This window comes from Ochotona curzoniae, unplaced genomic scaffold, assembly GCF_017591425.1.
Source record: "Ochotona curzoniae isolate NIBS_2020 unplaced genomic scaffold, NIBS_Ocur_1.0 contig_1014, whole genome shotgun sequence".
NCBI classification, from domain to species: Eukaryota; Metazoa; Chordata; class Mammalia; order Lagomorpha; family Ochotonidae; genus Ochotona; species Ochotona curzoniae.
In genome coordinates, this window is record NW_024464920.1 from 36,827,316 (window position 1) to 36,847,746 (window position 20,431).

Genomic DNA, 20,431 nt, shown 5'->3' on the forward strand with positions numbered 1-20,431 from the left:
GAAGGTTGGTTTATTGGGTCAGTGTTGTGGCATCCAGCAACCTGCTAATGGACCTGTGAAGGCAGTAGAAAATGGCCCAAGGGCTTGGGTCCATGCCACCCGCACGGGTGATAAAAACCTGAATGGAGCCTCTGGCTTTCGACCAGACCAACTCTGGTTTTGGGAGTAAGCCAAGGAAAGTTTGCTGTCCTTTTTCTACATGTTTTTTAAGTAAATGTTTTACAAAGAGTGGGTAACATTCTTATACTGGTCCAGAATTTCCAGGTATTTTGTTCAAAGAAGTCTTGTTTTTCTCAGGATGGCCAACTAGGGGGCCAGTGGTGTCCTGGTAATAGGTTAAGCCAATACCAGCATATCCCGTACTGGTACCAGCTCAAGATGGGCCTGCTGCTGTTCCTGGGATCTCACTCCTGGTAATGTGCCTCTGTGGTGAGCCGCTGTGAGCCTTGTACTTGACCTGTACTTGACCTGCCTTTGGCTCAAGTCCAGCGAGGCCTTAAGATGGCGCCTGGTGGAAGAGAGCACGTCAGCAGTGGTGACGTTAGTCACGCACCTCTGGCTGAATTGCGCAGACGCCTGCGCAAGCGCAGTAATACAGCGCATGGGCAGGCCCGTGATCGGCGCGTGGACTAAGCCCTTGCCCTATCCGCAAGTCTCTCCAGAGGCATGATCAATACATCATCAGAAGGCTGGCCTATGAACAGCCGGTAGGGCGGAGCTGCCTTCTATAATAGTGAGAGCAAAAGGTGGGTCGGGGCCTTCCTCTTCATCATCTTGGTGTGCACAATAAAGACTACCGCGGAAGACTTCACTCGCGTCTGCCTCTTATTGCGGGTCGATAGGAGCGTGGGCGTGACAACTGGTGCCGAAACCCGGGAAATTTCGGGACCTAGAGGAAGGCCCCCCGTGCCATACGGGGAGAAGTCAGAACCGCGGCCATAAATAGGTAAGGAGCTCTGAGAGGGAGGCGTTACTGGGCTTGAGGAATTTAACCCTGAGACATGGGTGCGCAGACTTCCTTGATTAAGCCTTTACAGGCAGTTTTGAAGGCGCGCAACTTAAAGATTAATGAGCGCACACTGGAAGGCTTTATCAAAGAAGTAGACCGTCATGCGCCCTGGTATGTGGTTTCCGGATCATTGACTCCGCGGTCCTGGGAGAAACTCGGTAAAGATTTACAGAGAGCTAAGGAGCGTGACCGTTTGAGTCCGGGAGTTATGCCACTATGGAGATTGATTCGTGCATGTTTAGAAGATGACCGGTGCAAAGAAGCTGTGACTCAGGGTCGAGATTGCCTTCAATTAGCCCAAGATAGCCTCTCAGAAACAGAGCGGGAGGAGAGAGTTGGTACCAAACTTAAACAAGAAAAGGGAGTCAAGAAAAATGAGAAAAACGATAAAAATGGCCATAGTCAAGAGAAAAAATCTTCCCTTTACCCGATATCGGAGTTAGAGAAGTTAAAAGTAGCTCCCTCTTCCTCAGATACAGAATCTTTAGACTCAGAGGAAGAGCGTAGACCAAGAAAAGATTATAATAGAAAAAGGAGAGGTGAGAAAGACTCCAGGGAACGCGAGGCCCAGGAGGGACGTTGTGGCCCCTCCTCCCGCAATGGGCGGAGCCAAGAGGCACCCGCAACTCCGGCGCCTTCAGCACCCCCCTGGGTTTTTAATAGCAGCCATTGGTATGCAGCTGCCCATACCTTGGAAAACAGCCGAACCGGTTTGGGTTCCCCAATGGCCGCTATCATTTGAGAAATGCCAAGCTGCTCAACAATTAGTTCAGGAACAATTACATTTGGGACATTTAGAGCCCTCTGTTTCTCCTTGGAATACTCCTATCTTTGTTATCAAAAAGAAATCAGGAAAGTGGCGCCTTTTGCATGATTTAAGAGCTGTAAATGCACAGATGCAATGTTTTGGTCCCGTTCAAAGGGGCCTCCCAGTTTTGTCATCCCTCCCTAAACACTGGCCGTTATTAGTGATTGATTTAAAGGATTGCTTTTTTTCTATACCATTAGCATTACAAGATAGGGAGAGGTTTGCTTTTACTATTCCCTCTGTTAATCATGAAGAGCCGGATAAGCGTTATCAATGGAAAGTATTGCCTCAGGGAATGGCTAATAGCCCCACCATGTGTCAGCTTTATGTTGCCCAAGTGTTACAGCCGGTACGAGACCGGTTTCCAACAGCTCGTATTGTCCATTATATGGACGATATTCTAATTTGTGCCCAAAAACAAGACCAGTTATTACAGATTTATGTTGATTTGAAGCGGGCTCTACAGAATTATGGCCTTATAGTTTCAGCTGAGAAGGTTCAAATGCAGCAGGTAAAAGCCTTTTTAGGATCTTTAATCACAGAAACATATGTTAGGCCTCAAAAGATAAGTCTTAAAATGTCTCATTTGCGAACACTGAATGATTTTCAAAAATTAGCGGGGGATATTAATTGGTTACGACCCTTCCTCAAGATCTCTTCTCAGGAGTTAAAGCCCCTGTTCGCCCTACTTGAAGGCGATTCTGATCTTGCCTCCCGACGAACACTCACACCTGAGGCACAACAGGTCTTAGTGAAAGTTCAAGAGGCCATAGAGAAGGCTCAATTAGTTCGCCTAGATCAAGATCAGCCTTTTGAATTATGTGTGTTAGCTACAGAGATTTTCCCCACTGCTGTGTTATGGCAACAAGGCCCATTGCTTTGGATTCATTCTCAGATTTCTCAGATTAAGTCTATTCAATGGTATCCATCTGCGGTCGCGTCCATAGTACTTAAGGGGTTAAAATTAGCTTTGTGTCATTTTGGGCGCTATCCAGACCGCGTAGTAGTTCCCTATACTGTTCAACAATTACAAGTGCTGAGTAGGTGTAGCAATGAGTGGTCCATCTTAATGTTTACCTATCAAGGAGTTTTTGATAATCATCTTCCAAAACACCCATTATTACAATTTTTACAGCGACATCCTGTGGTTTTTCCAGAGAAAACCAGCTCTCATCCTCTTACTGGTGCTTTGACAGTTTTCACTGACGGCTCCTCGACAGGAGCTGGAGCCCTGGTTGCTGAAGAGAGGATAATAACCAAGTCCTTTTCAACAGTCTCTCCTCAGAGAGTGGAATGTCATATGGTGCTTCTTGCCTTACAAACCTTTTCAGAGCCCTTGAATATTGTTTCTGATTCCCTATATGTGGTGAATGCGGTGAATGTTTTAGAGGCCGCTGGCTTTATTTCAGAGTCCGGCCCGGTGGCAGATCTTTTTAAACAAATTCAACAGGCCATTTGGCATAGAAACCACCCCTTTTATATAACCCATATTCGAGCCCATTCAGGCCTACCGGGACCACTAACCAGAGGAAATGCTCTTGCAGACGCCGCCACCAGGACTCAGGTTATGATGATGCTCGTGTCTCCACCTTCCTCAGAGGAGAAGGCCCGCCAATTCCACTCACAGTTTCATGTTTCAGCCCAGACCCTTAGACTTCGATTTGGGATTACTAGAAAAGAGGCACGCCAGATTGTTCTTGATTGTCCTGCCTGCTGCGAATTTAGGCCTGTTCCACATGAAGGGGTTAACCCCAGAGGATTGAGGCCTAATCAACTATGGCAGATGGACGTGACACACGTCCCCTCCTTTGGGAAAAATCAATTTGTACATGTATCTGTTGATTCCTTTTCAGGCATACTTTTTGCATCAGTACTAACCGGGGAAAAGGCTGTTCATGTAATCCAACATTGCTTAGAAGCATGGGCCGCGTGGGGTAAACCTGAATGTCTCAAAACTGATAATGGCCCTGCCTATACCTCGGTGAAATTTCATGCCTTTTGCAAACAGATGGGTGTGAAATTAATTACTGGTATCCCATATAACCCACAAGGACAAGGAATAATTGAACGTGCTCATCGCACCATTAAAGAATACATACAAAAACAGAGAACCGCCTGGGACTCATTTGGCCTCACTAGCCATAGCCCTCGGGCCATTTTGGCCCTGGCCCTTTTTACCATTAATTTTTTACAACTAGATGAGAAAGGCCTGAGCGCCGCCGATCGGCATTCCCTTCCCTCTACTAAAGAACAGTCATGGGTCAAATGGAAGGATGTATTAGAAACTAAATGGAAAGGTCCAGACCCTGTAATAAGACAAGCTCGAGGAGCTATTTGTGTGTTTCCACAGGATGCTCCAGTCCCGATTTGGGTTCCGTCACGATTGACCCGCAGCTGTCCAGGCCCGATTGAAGCAGCGCCTTCGCAAGAGGACGAAGAGGACGCCGCTGAGAATGAGAATCGTGAATCCCTTTCGGGGTAATACCCTGTTAGTGCTAGTTGGGGTGCTGCTTCTATCCAGCTTAGCCATGACTGAGCATCGTTGGGGCATTCTAACTGCCTTTCCACGGCCCCTGCCGGTCACCCATACAGCGGCTGTGTTTCCTCGCTTTTTTACCACAAATGAGACCCTTGATTTGCCATATTTGCCTATGGATCTGGAAGAGGCCAATGTTACAAGCTATAATTTGGATCTGAGTGGCTCCCTGTGTTTTCAGTTTTGGAGTGGCTCTGCCAGCGAGGATTATTCTTGTGTTACTTTTTCTCCACAGGCAGCTGCGTGGGTAGATCAGCCAGAGCTAACCTGGACACAGAAGCTAGATCAATGGCTTAGGCAAACTTTGTTGTCCACACAGTCGCCATCTACTGAGGCCGCTCCTTTTGCCAATGCCACCATAATTTTCGGGGCTATGCCACTCTGCCATCTTAATAGAAATCTGACGATTCCATCACAGCCAAAATGGATGCCCCGTTGTTCCACGCCCTATTCATCAAAACTCTTGAAACCATGGACCTCCTGTCAGTCCCCCATGGTTATGTGGGCCAGACGAGGCCATTATACCTTTTCTCCTGCTATGGGTACCTGGCGCAATAACTCCTATAGTGGCCTTAATTATACATATCAAAATCCAGTACAATCTATTTTTGTGAATCCCTGGCATCAGTGGCTTCTTTGTGGAATTAATGGATCCTGTACAGATTTGCAACCATTTTCAATGTTGAGAGGAGGCAAGATAATGCTTGCCAATGTTACCTGGAATTTTACGGAACCTTTTGAGACCTCGTTAAATGTTACCAAAGAATTTAGGACAGAGAGTTTTGTTTCCACTCCAGTTTGTGTGATTCCTCCGTTTTTGTTCCTGCTGTTTAAATCTACAGGCCAACCAGTGTCATCTTTGAATTGTTCTGAGAAATGGTGCAAATTGGCACAATGCTGGAATGCCACTGATGGCTGGGATGGAGCTGTTGTGATGCACATCCCGAGATGGCTTCCCTGGTCCGTGGACACCCCCACTGCTCTGACCCTATATCGCCAGAAGAGGGATTTTGGGATAACGGCTGCTCTGATAGCCGCTATTACCGTAGCTCTTGCAGCCTCCGCCACGGCGGCCGTGGCCCTTTCCACCACTGTACAGACGGCCACTGCCTTAAATAACATTTCTGCTGCTACAGCCCAAGCCTTACAAAATCAGGCCCACATTAATAGCCACCTAAAAGGGGGCCTGATGGTCTTGAATCAGAGAGTCGATCTGGTTCAGGACCAGGTCGACACCCTGTGGGAAGTAGCACAATTAGGCTGTCAATGGCGTCTTCCTGGCCTATGTGTGACATCGGTTCCTTTTGTTAATGGCTCACATGCTGCTAATTTGTCCAGACAACTGTCTAGTTATCTTTTAGGAAATTGGACCAAAGAGTTTGATGAACTTCAACAAGATCTGAGGATTGCGATTGTCCAGATCAATTCCACTAGAATTGACCCTTCCATAGCGGCCTCCATGACAGATTGGATCAAGACCATCGCAGCCTCTGTGAAGGAATGGGCGGGAGTGGGGGTTTTGCTCTCACTGTTGTGTGGAGGATTAGCTCTAGCCCCTTTTTGCCTTGGTGTATGAGAAAGAGGGCTGCGCGAGATCGAGTCATCATCCACCAGGCACTATTAGCCTTACAAGAGGGCGCGTCTCCTATGGCATGGTTGACCATGCTTTCGAAGGAAGACTAGCACTCAGCTTTAGCACCTCGAGCCCTTGCGGCATTGCACCGAGTTAAGTGGGTGTATTATGTCTCCTTCGAGGCCGGCCCTTGCACACTGTCGGGGTCTCTCCCATTGCACACAGTAGGGCGGCCAGCTGGTTAAACCAATGCTTTTGCCTTTATAATTGACAGCCAATGACGGGTAAGGGGACAGACAATCATCCGGCCTAAGACAGGAGGTCATTGGTGCGCAACAATGATCCTTCCGGACGGGCTTCGGAGTTGTCCTGTCACAACCTAAGACAGGCGTCTCTTATAAAGAAGAAAGGGGGAGATGTGGTGAGCCGCTGTGAGCCTTGTACTTGACCTGTACTTGACCTGCCTTTGGCTCAAGTCCAGCGAGGCCTTAAGATGGCGCCTGGTGGAAGAGAGCACGTCAGCAGTGGTGACGTTAGTCACGCACCTCTGGCTGAATTGCGCAGACGCCTGCGCAAGCGCAGTAATACAGCGCATGGGCAGGCCCGTGATCGGCGCGTGGACTAAGCCCTTGCCCTATCCGCAAGTCTCTCCAGAGGCATGATCAATACATCATCAGAAGGCTGGCCTATGAACAGCCGGTAGGGCGGAGCTGCCTTCTATAATAGTGAGAGCAAAAGGTGGGTCGGGGCCTTCCTCTTCATCATCTTGGTGTGCACAATAAAGACTACCGCGGAAGACTTCACTCGCGTCTGCCTCTTATTGCGGGTCGATAGGAGCGTGGGCGTGACATGCCTCGAAAGCAGCAAGGGCCCTGCCAACCACTATATGGACATTCCTGACTTCTTTGGGTTCGTCATGTCTTGTGATCATGTGGAAAGTGAGCAGATGGATTCCCCCCACCCTTCCAACAACCCTCCCCCCATGGTGGATTCCTCCACCTTGCTGCATAACCACAGTTCAAGTTCAGTTGAGATTCCTTCATTGCATGCACATACCTAGCATAAAGTCCAGCATCTTATTGTCCAGATAAGTTCAGTGGCTTCTTGGGGAGACCTCTGGTCTGAAGGTAGAGCTAACAGAGTAAAATTCCGGTCAGTTAAAAGCCCCAACAAAACATCAGCAACAATACAATGTTATGGAATTAATTGACATAGTATTGAGTAAACAATTTGTTAAAAATAACGCAAGTCAATTCTTTAAAACACATGAGTTGAGACGGTATCAATGACAGGTTCAAAAACAAACAAAAATTACAGGTTAAATCAAGGCAAACATGGTATCTTACCTTTTGGGATTCACTCATTAACTGGCCTGTTATGGTAGCATAAGCAGCTAAAGTTCTTACCTTGCATGGGTCAGGATCCCATATGGGCGCCAGTTGGTATCCTGGATGCTACACTTCCCATCGAGCTCCCTGCTTGTGGCCTGGGAAAGCAGTATAGGGTGGCCAAAGCCTTGGGACCCTGTACTCCTGGGGGATATAGAGAATCTCCCTGCTTTGGATTGACTCAACTCTGGCCATTGTAGCCATTTGGGAAGTGAACCAGTCAATGGAAGTGCTTTCTGTGTCCCTGCATCTCTAAATAAGATCTAAAAAAAGAAAAACTTGGTTAGAAAATAAGTTATTACCTGGCCTTATGATGGTTTACTAATCAGTCATGATCAATAAACTTAAATGTACTGAAACAGAACATTCTGCAAAACACAAACCTTGGAAAGCTTACCTTAGCTACCTAGCATGTTCCATATATTGTGTGTGTAATCATAATTAATTTCCCAAAACTGGTTCCCAGAAGAGAGTATCAGGAGCAAGCATTGCATTGTAGTGTGTGAAGCCACTGTGGGACGCATACGTGGCATGCTGGAATGCTGCTCTGAGTCCTGCCATCCAGCATTCTGGGAGCATGCACACTAGGAGGCAGGTGATGGCGCAGGTCCTTGCATCCCTGCCACCCACATGGGTGAGTAAATGTGAGCACCTTCCTTGAGCCTGTCCTAGTCCTGGCTATTTGGGGGCATGTAGGTTTTGTCTGTCCTCTCTCTCAGTGTAATAGATAATCATTAAAAAAAAAAAAAAATGAGGGGAGGACCAGTGCCATGGCTCAACACTCCACAGGCTAATGCGCCTTCACGCAACAGAATCCCGCATTGGCACTAGTTCAAGTCCTGACCTGGCTGGCTGCTTCTGTTCCAGCTCCCTGCTTGTGACCAGGGAGAACAGCAGAGAACGGTCCAAAACCTTGGGACCCTGTACCACGTGGGAGACCAGGAAGCTCTTGGCTCCTGGCTTTGGATCAGTTCAGTTCCAGAAGTTGTGCCACTTGGAAAGTGAACCAGCAAATGGTGGATCTTTCTCTGTCTGGAAATCTAACTTTCCAATGAAAATAAATTAAAATAATTTTTTTTTTTCAAAAGGAGGAGTATTAGATTTCTGAGGTAGGTAGAACATTTGGGGAAGTGTTGGAATAGTTGTGAATTGCTTAAGTGAAATGCAACTGAACAAGGAATCAGAATTAAAGGGGTTAAGGATCTTAGAGGCAGGTATGTATTAAATGAGTTATGTGAGTTTTGCTTTCCAAATATTCAGCTGGCCGGTCAACCAACTGTGGCTAAGTGACCCGCTTTCAAAGGTCACTAGGGGTTCAATGCTGCTTCCTAATGCCAAGTTTTCCTTTGCTGTCTCTTCATGTAGCACTGCTATCAATGTGCCAACAGAAGACTGACTACATAAGGATGAAGTGTTTTAAGAGAATATATTCAGGCCTGGTGCAATGGCTCAGTGGCTAAAATCCTCACCTTGCACATACCGGGATCCCGTACGGACATCAGTTTATGTCCTGGTTGCTCCAATTCCCATCCAGTTCACACTGTTTATGGCCTGGGAAAGCAGTTGAGGACAGCCCAAAGCCTTAGGACCCTCCACCTATGTGGGAGACTCGGAAGAAGCTGCGGATCAACTCGGCTCTGGCCTTTGCAGCCACTTGGGGAGTGAACCAGCAGACAGAAGATCTTTTTCTTTTTTAAAAAGATTTATTTACTTTTATTGGGGCCCAGCACGGTGGCCTAGTGGCTAACATCCTCAATTGAATGTGCCACGATCCAATATGGGTGTCGGTTCCCATCCAGCTCCCTGCTTGTGGCCTGGGGAGGCAGTCGAGGATGGCCCAGAACCTTGGGACCCTGCACCCTTGTGGGAGACCTGGAGGAGGTTCCTGGCTCCTGGCTCCAGATCAGCACAGCACCGGCCATTGCGGTCACCTGGAGAGTGAATCATCAGATGGAAGATCTTCCTCTTTGTCTCTCCTGCTCTCTGTATCTCTGACTTCGTTAAAAAAAAAAAAAAAAAAAAAAAAAAAAGATTTATTTACTTTTATTGGAAAGTCAGATATAAAGAGAGGAAGATTGTCTGTCCAATTGGAGCTGAGCTGATCTGAAGCCAGGAGCCAGGAGCTTCTTCCGGGTCTCCCATGAGGATACAGGGTCCCAAGGCTTTGGGCAGTCCTTGATTTCTTTTCCAGGCCACAAGCAGGGAGCTGGAAAGGAAGAGGAGCAATCATGATTAGAACTGGCACCCATATGGGATCCTGGTGCTTGCAAGGTGAAGAGTTTCCCACTAGGCTATTGCATCGGGCTGAAAAATCATTTTAGTAAAGGATGCCATCTCTATTTTGTTTGTCAAGATATATTTATTTATTGGAAAGTCAGAGCCAAAAGCAGAGACAGAGGTGGTCTACATGCTGGCTCATCTCTGACACAGCTATCACAACAGCCAGGTCTGGACCAGGCTAAGGGTGGGAGCCAGAAACTCAAGTCCCAGGTACCTGAATCATCAACTTCTCGCTAGGCACATCAGCAAGGAGCTGGATCAGAAGCAGAGTAGCTGGGTCCTGAATCCACCTTCTGACAGGGAATGGAGGCACCATAAGGAAAAGCTTAACCTTCCTTACCATACCTGCCTCAGTTGTACTCTCAGTGTCTTTGCACTTTATAAAGGCCTCATTAAAATATTATTTGCTAGGTACAGTTACAGAGATTAAGGGCAAGACAGAGAAAGGCGGTCTTCCATTTACTGGTTCTCTCCTTAAATGACAAAGGCCAGGCTGGCTCAGGAACATGGAATTGCATCCAGATGGATCTCCCTGGTGGGTTGGCAGGAGCCCAAGTACTTGTGTCATTTTCTGCTGATTTCTCAAATGCACTGATAGGGAGCTGGATTGGAAGTGCAGCAGCCAGGACTGGAATCTGAGCCTACGTGACAGCCAGTGTCTTAGGACGCAGCTGAACTGCTCTACCACTACACTGTCCTTCACAGCTTCCTTTTGAAATGTAGCTCTGTGCTTGTATCTCCAACAGCTGACAGTTGTCTTCTGATACACAAACTACACTTGGTCCAGTCAGGGCTGCATTTAGCATGTGGGAAGACAACCCCCCCCTCACCTGCCCACGTGCTTTTTCACTTCAGACAACCTCCTGAGAACTTGCAGTCCCCCTACAAATTTGTCCTGGCGCTTTCCCACAGGCTTCTTGGCATAAAGGTGAGCCCTGCCATCACCAGGCATTTACTGTAGGAGAGTTTAAGGTGTTCCCCCCCACCCCCCGCTGGATCTCCAGTGGCCTGAAGAGGCTAATTCTTTGGCTCTTACACCGTCCCTGTTTCAGTCCCCTGAGACCTGCCTCCTGCATGTTATGCCACACTCATGCCTTAACTGTCTCTCCCCTGATCCTGTGGTCCCATTAGTGGCTTCACACTGCTTCCTGCAAGCATGCCTAGTTAGGATCTGCTACCCTTCTGCTGGACCTTGCAAATTGCTTGCTTGCCATAGCTCTGTCAGCTCCTCCATGTGCTGTGAACAATTCCTCCTGCAGCTCCGGGGTCTCATCTCCTCCCTCTCCCTTCCCCAGGAGCCAGCATTAGTGCAGCTTCTGCTGGAACCTTCCTAGGCATGCTCTAAAGCCGACGTTTATTTAGTACACAGAGTGTGAGGGTTAGTCACAGAGAGATATTTTTTTCTCCTGCTGCTGCTACACTCCTGAAATGGCCGCCACAGATATGGCCGGGCGGAATCCCGCAGCCAGAAACCAGTCCATCCAGGTCTCCCACGTGGCAGGGACCCGAATCCTTGGGTCACCATCCACTGCCTCTCCCAGATGCACGAGCAACCAGCTGCCAGGACTCGAACCTTGCACCTTTATGAGACGCAGGGCATTCCAAAGAACAGCAGAAAAAAAAAAAAAGCAAATTTTAAAAATTAAAAACCTGAGAAGATAAAAATTGCAAATGTGCTCAACAGGAAAAAAAAAAGTCCTGTGTTTTATTTTCGTCTCCTAAGTGTCTGATATCCATGTTACGGGATTGGTTATTTTCGTATCCTTTAAGCAAGGTCGCAACAGAAAACCCGTGCTTCACCTTCCGAGAAAATGCCTCACTGCGTCACGGTCACCCCAGAGGAGAGCTTCCCGATGATACCGCTTCCCAAGCCCCCACCCCTAGCCCCTGTCATCTAGCTCAAGGTCCCAGCCAAGGAGACAGCCCAAGGACGGGCAAAGACAGCCCACGTGCCGGCAACAGGAACTCGGCCCCTATCTTCAACGTAGTTCCGTCCAGACCTTTTCCCCAAGTGACAGTCCTGCGATCCAATGAGGTTTCGAGGCTGGACGGATGGCCTTGCCAATCAAAATGGGAGTTTCAGATTAGCAGCAGATTTAACCAATCACTGGGAAACATGGGAGTCTGTTAACCTATAGGAGCAGGGTTAAGAATGATAGGCAGGAAATGTAGCCATTGAACATGCCTCTAGCAGAAGCGTCTGCGCCCCAGCTGCAGGGTTGCCGGCGGCGGGGACAGCTGCGGCTCTCAGTCTCCACCCGGACTCCGCCATGTTGAGTCTTGTGGGTCGTGTGGCCGCGGCGTCGGCCTCCGGGGCCTTGCGGGGACTCGGCCCCTCAGCGTCCCTCCCGCAAGCTCAGCTCTTACTGCGCGCCGCCCCAGCAGCGGTCCAGCCAGGTGAGTGCTTTCCCCCAGTGGATGGGTTCTTTCTGTCCTGCCCCAGTGACCTTGAGCCGAGGCCCAGGGTAGTTGGGGCCTAATCCGTGGCGCGGGAAGCTTACCAGGGGCGGGCTGTGTGCATGCGAGCCAGGGCGGTTCGTCCCTGCAAGCCTTCTCCCACACAGTCCTGTCTCGTTTTGCAGAATGGGGTCTTGTGTGACGGACAGGTGCATTGACCTTCCCGTGCAAGGGTTGGGGGTACCGAGCTCCTCCATAATTTCGTGTTGCGCGTGAACGGGAAAGGCTGTGTAGGCACGTTTTCTTTGCTTACTGCGTGGCTTTCTCTTCTGGACACTCCTTGCATACCAGCGGGAGGAGGCCGAACCTCGGCTGGCTTAGCCTTGTTTCTTGGCGGTTAAATCGGAGCTTGCCTGGACCTTTCGGTGTTTTTTTCTGCTAGCTCGCGACTATGCTGCGCAGACCTCGCCGGCGCCCAAGGGAGGCCTGGCCACCGGGCGCATCGTGGCCGTCATTGGTGCCGTGGTGGACGTCCAGTTTGATGAGGGGCTGCCACCTATCCTGAACGCCCTGGAGGTACAAGGCAGGGACACTCGTCTGGTTTTGGAGGTGGCCCAACATTTGGGTGAGTAAAGGATTTTTTTTTTTTTTTGAGGACTGTAAGTGCTTTATTCAAACCGATATAATAACCAAGCCGTCTCCTTTCTATGATGATTTTATCAAAATGACTTTCGTTCTTCTGAGTTTGCTGAAGCCATGTTTAGATACTGAGAAGGAGTCTTGGTTGAATCAGTGCACTTGATCCAGATGTCACCTTCTCAGCTTGTCCTTCCTGTGTCACTCTGCAATGTGTGTTCCCTACAGGTGAGAGCACAGTACGGACCATTGCCATGGATGGCACAGAAGGCTTGGTTCGAGGCCAGAAAGTCCTGGATTCCGGGGCCCCCATCAAAATCCCTGTTGGTCCTGAGACTTTGGGCCGCATCATGAACGTCATTGGAGAACCTATTGATGAGAGGGGCCCCATCAAGACCAAGCAGTGAGTGTCTGGCTGGAGCTGTGCACCAGGGTGACACTGTCCAGTTAACTCCCTGGACCTTTGTGTGGGGATTTCTACCCTGGTGATAGATTCAGTTAGTAGATTCACACTGTTCCCAAATCAATTTGGGGTATCAAAATTCTAATGGACTGCCCCCCCAAAAAATCTGCTACCCCAAATAGTGTATTTTAGGCTTAGGTGTATGACTGAGGTTGCAGGAGTTTGTTCTGCAGTCTCCTTTGGCATGGGAGGTGGGTGCTCGGTGCCAGCTGCTGGGGAATGGAATTGCTTCCCGAATGCCAACCCTCTTCACTCTTTGACAGGTTTGCTGCTATTCATGCGGAGGCTCCTGAGTTCATGGAGATGAGTGTGGAGCAGGAGATCCTGGTGACTGGGATCAAGGTTGTGGACCTGCTCGCTCCGTACGCCAAGGGTGGCAAAATTGGTACGTCACCGTGGTGGGTTTAGGTTTTCCACACCTAGTATGGAAAGGGATTTAAAAAAAAAAAAAAGCCCTTGTGTGTGTGTTGAGCGCTCTCCTTCATTGATGAATAGCTTCTGACTTTCGTTCTTCTGAGATTGCGAATGAAGCCAGATGCCATTCCTGAGATGGAAAAAGCACAGCTTTTGTAAAAGTTTGCCTAATCACAGAATGCAGAGCTCTTGAATAATCTTTTTAATCTTGTAGGGCTGTTTGGCGGTGCCGGAGTTGGCAAGACGGTACTGATCATGGAGCTGATCAACAACGTAGCCAAGGCCCATGGTGGTTACTCGGTGTTTGCTGGTGTTGGAGAGAGGACCCGCGAGGGCAATGACCTATACCATGAGATGATTGAGTCTGGTGTCATCAACTTGAAGGATGCCACCTCCAAGGTGAGCACCAGGCTGTCCCATTGCTCAGCAGGAATCTGGCCAGCTGATTTCCTATTTCACATTAGATTACATTTCTAAACTTTTAAGACTTTGGTAGATACAGTTCTAAATTGGGGAGGTGTTTTCTTGGGGAGCATGGCAAGGTTGAAAGGCAGCTCCTGTGTCTCAGGAGACCCTGGTTTTATACTTTTCTGAGGAGGAGGGTCCTTGAGGTGAGGGCTGTTGATTTGGTGGTGCTGGGGGTGTGGCTTCTGTGGCCCCATGCCAGGTTTTCTGACTTTGTCTGATACCTGCAGGTAGCGCTGGTGTATGGGCAGATGAATGAGCCACCAGGTGCTCGGGCCCGGGTTGCTCTGACTGGACTGACTGTGGCCGAATACTTCAGAGACCAGGAAGGTCAAGATGTATTGCTGTTTATCGATAATATCTTCCGCTTCACCCAGGCTGGCTCGGAGGTGAGAGGGAAGGCATGCAAGAACTTCGCTCATCTAACCCTGCTGTGTGATTGTGTTACTTTTCACACCTTTTTTTTTTTCCTATCCTGCTTTCAGGTGTCTGCCTTATTGGGTAGAATCCCTTCTGCTGTGGGTTATCAGCCTACTCTGGCCACTGACATGGGCACCATGCAGGAGCGTATCACCACCACCAAGAAGGGCTCCATCACCTCAGTACAGGTGAGGAAGGGCACACAGAGGAACAGGGCATTCATGACTTCCCCAGAATAGGGTGCAGTGTATCTTGTGTACATATTAAAGACCCTAAAAGACTAGGAAAAAATGGTCTAAGGCAATGGAAGGAATATGTGTGAGTGTAGATCAGAAGTCTGGAAGCGTAGAAACTAAACGTTGAATGTTTACTGCATTAATGGTTAACTAAACATGGTGACTAAATTGTAGTAACTTTCATGATTCATTAGTGCAAGGAGATTTTTGGCTATTTTTAACTCAAGGTGAACATCATTTGAGTGAAGGACAGCATAGCACAGTTCTTCCATCATGGCCTAGAGGCACCAGGTATTTTCCCAGCTACAGGTATGGGGACTATAAGAAAGCTCTTTTTGAGGTGAACTTTGGAATGATAAGAGAATGAGTAGAAAGGTCAGAAAGAGGAGTGGCGTAAGGAAAATGTCTTTGGTCCTTGCTGTTCTTGATGGGCTTTTGACTCCGTGTAGGCCATCTATGTGCCGGCTGACGACTTAACGGACCCTGCCCCTGCCACCACCTTTGCCCATCTTGACGCCACCACTGTCCTGTCCCGTGCTATTGCCGAACTGGGTATCTATCCTGCTGTGGATCCTCTGGACTCGACCTCCCGCATCATGGATCCTAACATTGTTGGCAATGAGCATTATGATGTTGCCCGTGGAGTGCAAAAGATCCTGCAGGTGAGTGTGTTGCCATGGCAGTCAGTGGCCATTAAGTCCCTTAGGGATTTGGGGGAGTGGGTGAGGACTGCATCTGTTCTCAGACCATGTGTGATTGACTGTGGAGCAGGGGAAGTTGAGACCGGTATTTGAGTCATGAACGCTGAGGAAGTCTTGGGTTTCCAGGTACTTAGGCTTTGGAATCCAATTGATTTCTGATAGTGCTAGGTTAGAAATAGGGACCTCGTGACCTGCAAGCCTGTACTTCCTCTCTGCCACTTAGGGTTTTGTCCAGGTTGACGGCATGTGACTATTCAGGCCTTGTTTTGATCTTGTGTTCTCATAGGACTACAAGTCCCTCCAGGACATCATTGCCATCTTGGGTATGGATGAACTGTCTGAGGAAGACAAGCTGACTGTGTCCCGTGCCCGCAAAATTCAGCGTTTCCTGTCTCAGCCATTCCAGGTGGCTGAGGTCTTCACAGGCCACATGGGGAAGCTGGTCCCCTTGAAGGAGACCATCAAAGGGTTCCAGCAGATCCTGGCAGGTGAGCTTGTTTTTTAGTGCATACTACATACAAAACTGAAATCTGGAACAGTCAGCATTCCTGTTCAGTAGTTGTGGAGCCCGGTTCACCTTTCTTTAATTACAAAAATAAGCTGTTTTTTCATGTTTGGTTTGAAGATGATCTACCTTTGCCAGTGTGTGTGACCCAGCCCTTTGTATGCAATGTTAGTTTCTTCCACTTCTGGAAGGGTCTGCCTGCTTCTGCTGATATGCTGAGAGCAAGAATTGAAACTTAGGTGGTACAGCTTCAAACCATGTGTCTCTGTTTTTAAATATTTTTATTTGAAAGGTATATTTTACAGAGGCGAGATAGAAGAGGTCTTCCATCTACTCCCCAAATGGCTGCAGCAGCTGGAATTGAGCCTATCTGAAGCTAGCAGCTTCTTCTGGGTCTTGCATGTGGGTGCAGGGACCTAAGGCTTTGGGCCATTCTCTGCTTTCCCAGGCTATAAGTAGGAAGCTGGATCAGAAGTGGAGCAGGATTCTGGTCCCACAGGGCAGAGGATTAGTCTGCCACTGTGCTGGCCCCACCATGTGTTATTTTAATGTATACTTAGAATCGTGTTTTGTAAATATGGTGAATGAAGGTTTCTTAGGCATGCCCTACATGTGTCCTTGAGTGGCGAGGCATTTATGTGCTATGCGGGAAACTCATGCCCTCTGCCTCTCACGAACTGGATTTCCCCTCTCCAGGTGAATACGACCATCTCCCAGAGCAGGCCTTCTACATGGTGGGACCCATTGAAGAAGCGGTGGCGAAGGCTGACAAGCTGGCTGAAGAGCACTCATGAGGGGTCTTGGTGGCAGGCTGCAAGCACTTACCCTCTGTACTGTCCCTCTCCTTGCCTCTCAAACGTTTCAGTTGTCTGTGTCAGCCATGCAAGAGCCTTGATTGGAATCATTCTGTTCTGTTTGAAGAATATTTAAGGTTTACAATAAAATGTAACCCCTCAGTATCTGTCTGATTTTCTTGATTCTGCAGCAATGCTGTGTTTGACCCAGATTTTTTATGACCACAGTCAAAAAGTAAGCCATGTTTGCAATGGGCTCACAAAAACGAGTAGCCCCTCTTGGGTTGGTGGGCAGCTGAGTGTGGTCTTAGGATTCTTTTTTACCTGAAAGATTCTACAGTGTGTTCCTATTTCATGATTAAAAAGCAAAAGGAGCGTTTAAAAGAACATATTGGGGGAAAAAAATGGGTCGGTGTTTAGAAATAACCTTCCTCAGTGAAGCAGGAATTAATCAGTCCAATCAATTTTTAGGAAATAGTTATCAATACTGACTCAAGGCTCCCTCCACCTTGGCTGGGTGGTCAGGCCATGTGTTCTTGAGGCTCTGCGTGTTTGTAACAGCATGGGCCCAGGCCTGCGTTCTGCTAAGAAAGTTCTGGAAAGAGTCTTAGCAGAAATGCCAAGTTTCAGGGTTGCTGGCTTGAGCTTGAACCAAGTGGAAGATTATTTCCTGTTCATTTTAGCCCACTGAATGGTGAGCAGCAAGGCTCAAGGCTCCAGTTGTTAACAATGCAAGGTCAGGTTTGTGCTGTTTGGAACTCAGACTGGTCCTGCTGCCCTCTCGCGGCAGCCCGGATGCAGTTTGCACGAACTCTGATCTCACCATTTTGAAATCCATGAAGGCCATTTGCCGGGATGTGGTTCTCAGCTAATGACTGTTTACAAACCAGCTGGGGCTTTTGTCCCGAGGAGGAGCTTGCTCCAGTAAGCTCCACCTCCCCGGGGCCTACAAGTTGGGTTGAAGCTGGGCGGAGAAAAGCCAAGCTCCCAATTCCGAGGCCCCCGGGGGCTGGAGGTTGGGGAGGCGACTTGGGAGAGGCGCCAGGGGTGGAGCAGGGGCGTCCGCTTCCTCCCATCTGCCGGTGACGTCCTCGGCACCAGGCTTGCCTGTGTCACGGGCTGGACGCGAGGTGGAGCCCCTGAGCTGCCGGTGCCCGGTAGCTGTCTCCCAGAGATCGGATGGGGAAATGCTGAGTTATGGGAGGGGGGAGAGGTGCCAGGGACTCTTCCTTCAGGATCCTGACCTGAGAGGGTAAGAAGATAGTGGGCAAGGTCCCTGGCTGTCAGCCCTAAGCTGTGTTTCCCCATGCCACTCAGATGAAGCCCAAGGAACTGAAAAACCCTAAAGGTCGTTTGCATCCCTCCACCCCTGCCCCAGACAACCTTGACATCCTTCAACATTTGTCCAGAACATTCTCCCTCTCCCGGATTGCGACTGTTTATTTCCTCCCCTCCCGACCGCCCTCTTCCATCTCACCACTGGAGTGTCAACACGAGCCTAACCTTCCTCCATATTCCTCCCTGTCGGCCCTGTCCTCGCCTCCTCCCTCTCTCCACCCAGAGAAAGCCCCGCCCTTCCCTCCTCCCTCCCCACCCGGGGCTGTCACACAGGGACATCACCCTACAGCAGTTCAGCTTGTGTGGCTCGCAGGAAGCCATCCTTGGCCTTTTGAATCTTGCCAGTTCGCAGCTCACCGACTGGGGAGGCTCTAGCACCTGTCTTCGCCGTCGGAAGAGGGTGAGGGGATCTAGGGACAGTGAGGAGCTAGGTGGTCCCAGCCTGGAATCCAGCCAGCTGGACATGGGTGAGTCTGGGGACCAGCTGGGGTGGGGGGAGGCCTGAGGGATGCCTAGCTCCCTCCCTGGCTGACTCAGCAGGGGTGGGGCTTAACCTTTGCTCGTTTGTGGGGGGGAAGGAGGGGAACCGGGGACTGGAAGTGGGGGGCACCCACACAGGGCTCAGCTGGCGAGGCTGCGGGTCCCGACTCCTGGCGAGCTGGGGCTCTAACACGGAACAGCTGAGACTGGATCCTAGGACTAGGCTTCCCCACCCACCCGCGTGGAGTCGGGCCCCTCGCTCCTCCCCACCTAGGCTGCTGCGAGTCCAGTCATATTTTAGAGTTCTCGCTGCCTCCCCCTTCCCCCGCAAAAAGCTAGCGCATCTTGGTAGTCCTGGAGGGTCTTGAAGGTGGCTCCCCCAGACCGGTTTCAGGCCTTTAAATTCCGGGCTCTTCTCCCCCACCCCCACTCTGACCCACCACCTGGTGGGGGCTGCACGCTGCAGCTGCTTCCTGTTGCCCCAGGGGTTGCTGCAAGGGGTAGTGATGAGGGGGGGAAGGGGAGCTAGAACAGAATGGGGGGCTGAACTGGGAGTAAACCCCCCTCCCTTCCGCGGTTGCTAGTCCTGGGAGGCACCTTTAGGATGGAGGTTAAGGTCGCCGGAGGGTTCTGCCCTCGTGGCTTCCCGATCCCACAAGCCCCCACAGCTGTAGTACCGGGGAGCCCTCGGAGCTGCTCAAACACTGTGAACCTGTTCGCCTAGAAGGGCGCCGTGCGTGACCCGCCGTGCTTGATCCTAATCCCCTCCCCCGCACGTCAGGCCACGAGTTCCCTCTCCCCGCACGCCCTGGCCTCCTTGGAGCTTCCTTGGGGGGGCTCTCGCGGCCCTTCCGGCCTCCTTTGTGAAGAGGTTTTTGCTGGTTGATTCCCGGAGCCCAGGCTCCCAAGTTCAGACCCACCGCCGTTCCTCCCCACGCTCCCCCTCCACCTTGCACCGTAGAAGTTTCTGTCTCTTTCTGGGATCTCTATCCTGTTCCTCCCTCCGGGATCCTTCCTGGTGGCGCTCCCTAGGAGACGCCGCCCGCCTCCCCCTCCCCCCACACCACCGGCGGATCCTCCGCCAGCGCCCTGCCCGAGCGCTCCGTCCTCACCCCGAGTGGCTCCTGCCCCTTTAAGCGCCACCTCCACACCCCCCTCCGCCGGCCCAGGGCTGGGGGAGGAGGCGCCGCCGCCGCCCGGCTCGGCCACCTGCGCCGCCCGCAGCCGCCGCCGCCCGCGGCCCGGCTCAGCTCCAGGTGAGGCCCGGAGCTCCCCGGGCGGCTTCCCCCGTCTCGGGATCCAGCATCGGACGCTTCCCCAGTGGGAGCTGCCCTTCCTCGCTGAAACCACCGCACTATCTCCTCGCCCGTTTTATTTATTTATTTGTTCTCCCCCGGAACCCGGACCGCTCCTCCTTACGCCCCTCCGCTATCCTCCCCGGCGACTCTTCTCAGATCCTGGGCCCGGGATTAGAGGGGCGCTGGACGGTGGGAAGGGGGTCTCCCCTTCCCGCGCCTTCCCCTCCCGCGGGCTGGGCTTCGCCTCCTCGCCTCCGGAACGAGCGCTTTCCCACGCCATCCTAACCCCGATGGGAGGGGAATAACCGCCACCCCCTCGCTTCTCCTTCTCCGTAGTAAGGGGCGGGGGAGCCGGCGAGATCACGGTCCCTCCCCGGGCCCTGCAAGTTCACACTAAGTCCCCTCTGAAGCTGCTGCTGCGAGCCCTCTCCCCCGTACCCCACGTCCCCGGGAGTTTGGGGTCCGACCTCGGCACCGCCTCCGGGGCCAGGTGGGAACGCCCCTCCCTCAAAAGCCTCGGGAACGGGGGCCGGCTTCGGGGTTTAGGGGGCTGTGGGTGGTGGAGAAGGGGTTTTGGGGAGGGGCGTGTTGGGGCTGAGGGTCTGAAGGAGGTCGAGTCGGTTGAGGAAGGCCTAGGAAGCGCCGCTTTTTCTCTATTCAAATGCAAAGGGAGCCAGCCCCGACTCCCTG

The 20,431-nt window shown here is 50.7% G+C and overlaps 2 protein-coding genes and 2 non-coding genes across 5 annotated transcripts in view; all 4 read left to right on the forward strand.

Moving 5' to 3' along the window:
- Window positions 1–11,797: 11,797 nt before the first annotated feature.
- Window positions 11,798–16,787, forward strand: ATP5F1B (ATP synthase F1 subunit beta). Its single transcript, XM_040983468.1, has 10 exons — window positions 11,798–11,991; window positions 12,434–12,616; window positions 12,856–13,030; window positions 13,354–13,475; window positions 13,719–13,903; window positions 14,200–14,358; window positions 14,455–14,577; window positions 15,075–15,287; window positions 15,613–15,814; window positions 16,528–16,787. Exons 1-10 carry the CDS (start codon window positions 11,865–11,867, stop codon window positions 16,623–16,625), a joined length of 1,587 nt encoding a protein of 528 aa, XP_040839402.1. The 5' UTR covers window positions 11,798–11,864; the 3' UTR covers window positions 16,626–16,787.
- LOC121164096 lies at window positions 12,693–12,767 on the forward strand. The gene has a single exon (XR_005885013.1). It is a non-coding gene; the product is annotated as a small nucleolar RNA SNORD59 (small nucleolar RNA).
- Window positions 13,569–13,643, forward strand: LOC121164101. Its single transcript, XR_005885014.1, has one exon. It is a non-coding gene; the product is annotated as a small nucleolar RNA SNORD59 (small nucleolar RNA).
- A 1,470-nt stretch (window positions 16,788–18,257) lies between the features above and the next one.
- The window catches only part of BAZ2A (bromodomain adjacent to zinc finger domain 2A), a 38,051-nt gene continuing 35,877 nt past the window's right edge, over window positions 18,258–20,431 (forward strand). Inside the window, exon 1 of one of the 2 annotated variants that reach the window (XM_040983502.1) lies at window positions 18,258–18,430. The gene's annotated coding sequence lies outside the window, so the exon portion shown is untranslated. Of the gene's footprint in view, window positions 18,431–19,677; window positions 19,700–20,431 lie in introns of those variants that run through there. The other variant, XM_040983510.1, reaches the window with a different exon arrangement.